The 7,778-nt window shown below is 39.6% G+C and overlaps 1 protein-coding gene across 2 annotated transcripts; it reads left to right on the top strand.

Annotated features, from left to right (window-relative positions):
• Window positions 1-6,231, top strand: mmadhcb (metabolism of cobalamin associated Db). 2 transcript variants are annotated; one of them, XM_047579774.1, is made up of 8 exons: window positions 1-145; window positions 372-421; window positions 2,271-2,409; window positions 2,707-2,921; window positions 4,302-4,413; window positions 4,659-4,789; window positions 5,378-5,464; window positions 5,892-6,231. In XM_047579774.1, exons 2-8 carry the CDS (start codon window positions 413-415, stop codon window positions 6,090-6,092), a joined length of 894 nt encoding a protein of 297 aa, XP_047435730.1. In that variant the 5' UTR covers window positions 1-145; window positions 372-412; the 3' UTR covers window positions 6,093-6,231. The 2 variants fall into 2 exon arrangements, with proteins under 2 accessions (XP_047435730.1, XP_047435731.1); XM_047579775.1 differs by having other exon boundaries at window positions 144-253.
• The last annotated feature ends 1,547 nt before the right edge of the window (window positions 6,232-7,778 follow it).

The following is a 7,778-nucleotide window of genomic DNA, read 5'->3' as shown; positions in this document are numbered from 1 at the left end:
GACGAGCCTCCGTCACAATAGCGCATGCGCGAGGTCAAGGTGAAGCAAGTAGCACGAAAGGAACCGGAGCAGTCCATGAACCGGAGCCGATTGGTTCCGTTGTGATCGCCCCTTTACGTTGCAGATGTTTACGTTGAAACAGTAGGTAAGTTCGTGTTCTGTTTTTTTGTCGTGTGCGTAGCTATATCTCTCCCTATGGCTTAAAACGTGATGAGATACTCGGAAATCCGAGACTCACAATTGAGCGACGCAGGTAAATAAAGAACTGAAGTTTATCAACTGAGTAGCTCACCTTTTACTTTATTTTACACCATACCATTATATATCTGTTTGAAAACGATTGTTCATCACACCATTATCTACTTTTACAGAAACTATACTGGACACAGCAAATTAACAGAGGAACGCCAGGATGATCAGTGTAAGTCATGTGGGACTGTGCCCCTCTCGTATGTAAATAGCGTTGACAAACACGCAGTAAAAACGCTATTTCGACAGAATATTTAACAAGTCCAACTACTACAAGTTGTATTATGCAGCAGTAATGAATTGTGCCTTTTATGAGGGTTATAATGTACCGATGCAATGCACGTATATTTTGCACAAACACTTGTTTTTCTGCAAACCTTAATTAACGTGTTACTTTCACGAGGTGCAAAGTCATTTAAAAGCATTGAGGTGATCCTCTAGTCTACACCACAGAAAATAACCAAGGCCCTTAGCGCCTGTTAGCTGTCCTCCAGCTGGTCAGTCCTCACAACCACACAGAGCTCAATTTTCCACATTCGAGTACAGTATGTACGAGTACTCCTCTGTAGTAGTGGTAGTAGTAGTAGTAGTACACTTTAATGTTGCTTCTCTAGGACTGTCACAACCAAAACTACTCAAACCCCTGGGTGGCAGCCATCGTCTCTTCCGCTCACACGGGAATGGATCATGCATGTTTTGTTTCTGGTATGCCAAACTAGATGAGAAGTATTGTTTTTCTAATCTTAAAGCTGGCCAGACAGCGAGTCGCCATTTTGGATGACGTCACAGCCAGTGTCTGCGTCATGGGGTCGCTTGGGCTTCAGAAGTCCGTGAAGCAATTCTTTACTCTTTAACAAACACTCACTTGTAAATTGATCAAGTTTATATTGAAAGTCACGTCCAGCCAGCTGTGGGTACATACAGTTCAGTGTGGTTTTGAACTGATACAACGTGGGACAAGTGGGACAGTCCCGGGGTGGAAGAAGTTCTTTGTTCTGCAGAATAATTACTCAAAACGTCAAAGGATTTTTCAAGGTCCTAAAAAGAGGGCAAAGAGAATCCAGTGCAATAAATACAATGGAAACATTATACCAGTGCATTTATTTAGTCAAGAAAATGAAAGTGAACCATTGTTTTCTCCAACTAAATGTTTCCAGTAATTGCTGATCCGTCATCCATGGTGGCTCAGAGTTTAGCTCATTCCTCTTAGAAAGACCCCAGTCATCCAGCAGTTTAGAAGCCAGAGCCCCACGCTCTTATGCAACACTAAAGGTTTCTTTTGCGGTCATAGACAAGACTAGTGGAATTTCTGCAACATTTTGTCAGCCTGAGCAAGAACGTTTCTTTGAGACTGCTTGTCTTAGCAAAAACAATTAACGCTGTTACTTCCAGGACAGGCTGCTGCAGCCTGCGTAGCATCAGAGGGAATTTAATGGGAATGGGAATTTAAACTCCGCCAGAGTCACTAGATTTATCTTGACTTGCAGGTGATGAAAGAATTAAGGAGGTTCTACCGGGTTATGGAAAATAAGACTGACCTCAGACTTCTGCAATAATATCATTTCAGGATTAGAGACTAATGATTTGAGTGATTGATTTTTGAGTTTAGGTATATGTTTGATTGGAAGCTAAAAATAAACACACTTGCTCCCAAACTTTGCCCAAGCTCCTTTTTGGCGAGACGGACATTTGCATGACAAATATTGCACTATTATTTGTACAGTTTTTATGTATGTACAGTATATTTATGATACTTTCACTACATGCATCTGACAGTTTGAACTCCTTAGCACTATAGTAAGCATGTACTTTTATATATTAATTTCACTTATATAAAGGAAATGTACGGGATGTTCTGACTCGTATTATTGCAAGGAGCCTTTTCAGGCAAAGATGCTGAACTGATAAATGCCAAACCGTCTACTTTGAATATTGTACAAATGCTCACTAAACACTATCTGGACTTGTGTCCAAATGAGAGAGGCCAACATTTGTATGTTTCATTTTGATTTTGTCTCCAGGTTCTCTGCAACAAGACCAGGCTGGTCAATTATCTCCCTGGACTCCACGTGTTGGTGAATCATGTAACTGGAGCCAAAGCCTTCTCTTCTGTTGGATCTTCTGTTGAGCCACAGGTGACCATCACTCCTTCCGAAATTGGTATGTCATTTATTTAGTTACTCTCTTCTTTTACATTGGAACATTATGGACATATGGACTGTTTGTTTTGAGCAGCAACACAAAGGTTGTAATGTGTTTAAAAAAGATTTTGGTGAAGACCCAATGTAAATGCATTTTTGAGAAACCTTCTTTTTAATGCTCTTTTCGCAGGGGCAGTTCTAGCTTGTTCATTGCCCTGGGCTAATTTCAGTAATACCTCCCCCACCACCTGCATATGACAATATGTCATTCATATCTAAATCCACCTCTGCTTTTCCTTTACATCTCCTTTTTAAGAACTACAGACAGTGTGTCCTCAGTGCACGGGGCCTTTTGGACCCCAAGACCAGCGATTCCAGCTGCCTGGCAATGTTGGTTTTGACTGCCATTTGCACGGACTTGCACATCAGAAGACGAACCTGCTACACAAGACGGTTCCTGATGCACTGTCAATTCAGTCGAGCAACGAAAAAGACAAGTTGTTGCTGAGCCAGTACATCAGAGAATTCTGTGTAAGTCTTAAAAATGTTAACATGTCGATATTTTTTCTGAGAACTTGGAGATTGTGAAAGGTCAATGAGGAAATTACTTCATTTACCATAAATGATGCTCATTTCTAATTTGTAAGAAGCAGAAACCACTAGTCTAGTGGTATCAATGGCGAAGGAACAGCGTATTGAGCCTGTACGCACTCTACCAGTATATCATTTTGTGTTAGGAGATGCATGTCACTGAAAGTTTGTTCCACTACATAGTGGAAAACAGAGTTAAATACTAAATACTAAATAAAACTCAAAGGAAAATTTGTAGTTTGACTGATAGCTCATTTTATCAAGAGGACATTTATAATAACATTCAAGCAGACACAGACTGTATCTACCCTCCGGTTTAATCACAAGAACAAGGTGTTCTTCGGTTACATTTATGTTTTTGTTTTCATGAATTTCTAGGTAACCATCCTTTCCATGCTCACAGTCATAGCGTAAATTACAAAGATTACTTCACTGTTGCATCAGGGGAAGTATATTTGCAAAGAACTCAACTTGCTAATAGTGACTGTGCTATTTTTACACCCACAGGAATACAATGTTCCACAGCACAGTAGCTAGGTTGTTTTCCAGAGCCCCTGCATGCTGTAGCCCATAAACTGTTGAGTTTCACCCTGTGCATAACACATTGGTGATGTCACCTATACGCCATCTAAGTTTACTAACAAATGCTCTTATGCAAATGTATCACCAACCTAGATACCTGAAAGTTAATATTTTATCCTGCAGAGGGCAGTAATACAATACAACAGTATACTGACCCTGCCAGAACCCAAAAGAAGATGACAAACGTGTCCGCACTTACTACAACTGTAGCTGACCAGCTGAATATTTGGACTATTACAGTGAATGTAGTCGGATGGTTGGTTGATGGTTGATTGATGGTCAGAGACTGGGGGTCGTTGCTGTGTCCTTATCTGTTGTTTCTGAGAAGGTAGAAGGCATTTACATCACATCTAGACCTGTTAACCTAAGCTATGTAAATTTCCATGAATCTTACTCTCTTAAGTGTGTGTGTCATCAACCTTTAGGAGTGGGTCCTAGTTGGCTTATTCCTCTGGGACTATTACATGACTTCATTTTGGCCAGCCACTTCTTTGGAGGGTAACAGTTGTCTTAAATCTCCTCCATTTGTACACAGTCCATGTCTGACTGTGGATTTGTCGGAGACATGTAATTTTGGCAAATTTTCTTAAATGTATAATGTTTCATAAGTGTGACTAGGTTTCCTTTTTCTACTTTCAAGACTAGTGTGAAGACTTGTGCAGTGAAGTGTAGAAAATTCTGAAAGGCGCGAAAGCTTCTAGGCGGCACTACATCTCTCTGTGTTTCTCTATTTCGCAGGGGAAAGATGACTCTGCATCTTCCCAGGACGTCAGTTCAGCCGAACAGGTCTTTAATTACAGCTCAACTGTAGAGTGCGCCATACAGCCTTGTCCCAAACGCTTAAGGAAAGGTACAGCACTGATGTCGGATTCTTCAAACATCATTCACAACATCCATCTTTGCCATTGTCTTTTTATTTTAGTGTATTTATTAAGAAAGACACAAAAGCATTTTTCATGTTGTCTTAGCAGTTGCGTTTTATAAAGGGACCCTGTGTTCGTTGCATTTATAATGTTTTTAATGAGTAGTGTCAGGTTATTGTGGATCAGAAGCAGTGTTTCCGTCTGATGTGTTTACTGATGATGTGATGAACAGATTTCCAGTCCATGTTTCCTGAGGCTCCGTCCTCTGGCATGATGGTCGCCACCGTGACACAAAAGACCCAGAATGACATGACGACGTGGAGCGCTAAGGTGGAGCAGGAGCGGGAGCTTTTGCAAGACAAGGTGAGTGGCTGTAGACGGCTCAGAAAGGCATATTGTGTTTGCAGAAAACATTTATCATATCAATCTAAAAAACATCAGTGTGTTTTAGTTATTTTACCTGTACACTGAATAGAGGTTTACTTGGGAGATTGTGATTGCTGAAACTGATGCGACATGATCAGCTGATGGTTTTTACGCAATTGTTAGAACTACATAAATACCCAGCCCACTCTAATTGTGCACTGGTTTTACAAAGTGTTGCAATTTATTTTCCCTATGCTGGATTAATAGCTCATATGATCTACAGTTTGTCAGCACTGGCTAAAAGGCTGCACGCAGTCGATTTTTTACATTGATCTCTACATAAGCTTAAACATGCAGCACTTTTTCTTTTTTTCTTTTTTTTTTTAACTATGTTCACAGGATGCAAAAGATACCAAATTGCACATGTAGATGTTTATGGTGAAAGGCAGTGTTTGCAATCAATGTAGGACGTACTTTTTTTTTGAAGTTCAAATGTTTGCAAAAGCGCTGTTACAGAAGAGAATGTAGTTAAATATGGGCACGTGGAAGGGAGCAAACTACTAAGTGAGTTCTTCTTCTGTTCAGTTTGTGGAGGGAGCAAAGGAGATCTGTAACGCCCTCCAGAAACAAGGATACTGGGCTGATTTCATCGACCCCTCGTCAGGCCAGCCGGTAAGATACAAAGCTCGCTCAGTACAGAATCTGAACATCAAATCTGAACACCTGTTTACATCTGTTGGCATTAAATAACAAGAAAAAGGAACGGCTACTTACATTTTTGGTGCAGAATTCAAAATTTAGATTGGTCCAACTTACCATAGTCAACCTGTAGACAGCTCTGTGTAACGGACACATTTAAACATCCATCTCGTGACTTTTAGTTTGATCTAAGCCAGAATCAGAGTGTGTCTTTGTAAGACTCTACCGAGGTGATGTGGATTACTCCCTGTTTATAGGAGCTCTCAAATTTAATTCTGAGGTCAGGGTTTCGTAGTCAGGTGCTTGGTCTCAAATGTAAAAGTAATTTTCCACTAATCTGTTCATTAAGGCTGAAAGGCTGATTTAACTGTAACTATGATGAATGTGTGTTCTTCCTCAGTTCTTTGGCTCGTACACCAACAACACGCTGTTTGAGACAGATGAAAGATACTGCCAGCTGGGCTTTCAGATCGAGGACCTGGGCTGCTGCAAAGTGATCCGACACTTCCTGTGGGGGACTCATGTTATGGTGGGGACTCTATTCACCAACGCACCGCCCAGCAGCCTCGTAACAAACAATTTGCTGGGAGACTCGGCATAAGTTTGACTGACTACAGCTGTGTAAATATTGGTGATTAATGTATTTGACTGTACTTTGATTGTACTTTGATTGTATTCTAGACTGTTAATAAAAATCTTTAAGAACAAGAACACTAAAATAAAACGTATTTCTCCAAGAGGTTTTAGTCTCCTACCACTGGATCATTGATCACTGATGTGTTTATTCTCAAGAGGGTGGATCCTATCACAGCTCTGATTGGTTGAGATGTGGGGCACACCCTGGACACGCTGCCAGTCTATGATGGGACTCGTACAGAAACGACACGACCAAGAAGAAGCCGGAGCACGTGACCAGGACATAGCAGAAGTGTGAATACATCTAGAACGCACTGAGATCACATATGTGTGCAAAATAGACGTCTCAAATACTGAAGTAGACATGTTGTGGTGAACGTGTCAGCCTGCAAACATACGACAGCGAGACTTCGCTTCCTTTGATGACATTGTCAGTCTGATTTAATCTGTCTAATGTAGAGGTGTCCAACTCCTTTTAGTTTAGTCTACTTCGATCTCAAATGGGTCAAACCATGTTTTAGTGCAATGATCATGAAAATGTTCACATTTAATAAGCATAATTTTACAAGACATTTTATGAATAACATGAAATTTCCTAGGAATATTAAGCACACTTTAAGCACATCGCTTCCATGTGGTGTTTAGTTCTGGGTCTTGTTATGTCCCCAACTCTCACTACAACAGTACGACCTGTAGGGGACAAATTAGGAACAGCAGTTACATTTATTGAAAAATTGCAGGTATTGTCTTCTATGTAATTTTTCTCACTTCCAGTGGTAGAGCTGTATAAAGTGGAAGGAACAGTAATTTTTAGGACATTTAACATTTCTTATTGTAAAAACTCGTCAGTTTAACTTATAAAGCACATTATAAAACATCAAACCTTGACCTGAACAAACTATACAGTGAAACATAATAAAACATCTCAGTTTTACAGCGTGACCAAACAGCTGATGTCAGCTACTCAGATAGATAGATAGTTTGTGTTTTAATGCATTATATATTATATTGTATCTTAAATTAGCCTCAGTGTTTTTATAATCCATGCCAAGTGTGATAGATTAGCAAGAATGCCAAATAGAAGAACTTTCAGTGTTCAGTTGAGACATAGTGTCCTGATTAGTAGCCAATATTACCACCTACTGGAATATTTATGGTAATGACACGACATGGAAAAACTCACGACAGGAAATTAAAGTGACTGTATGTTTAAACTGGTCCAAATGAGACTGATTTATCCAAAAGAAGTGAAAAATAATTAATATGGAATTAAATGGAATTAAATATACTGTTCACAGAAAGCACATGTCTGCCTACATATGCTTGGGTACTTTTGATGACGATTATTATTGGGACTGTGCAGATTTAGTTGAATTTAAGTTAGGCCCACTTCAGACTTTTCTTTATACCAATGAATTTTTAGTTTTAATTTAGTTTAATTTAGTTATAATTATATATTATATATCAATGATAGTTTTTGCTCTATGAAGATGTGGTTCATGGTAATGTGTATTTATATAAATTTAAATTTGTGAAGGAAAATAATTATATATATCTTTACAGACAAAGATTTTTGCCCCCTGCAGTACCTCCATGAACCCCCTAGGGGTCGCGAACCCCCGTTGAAGACCTATGGCCTAGAGTCATTCAG

This window comes from Mugil cephalus, chromosome 3, assembly GCF_022458985.1.
Source record: "Mugil cephalus isolate CIBA_MC_2020 chromosome 3, CIBA_Mcephalus_1.1, whole genome shotgun sequence".
In the NCBI taxonomy this organism is placed as follows: domain Eukaryota; kingdom Metazoa; phylum Chordata; class Actinopteri; order Mugiliformes; family Mugilidae; genus Mugil; species Mugil cephalus.
The sequence above is the reverse complement of the archived record's forward strand: the minus strand, read 5'-3'. Positions and strand labels throughout refer to the sequence as shown.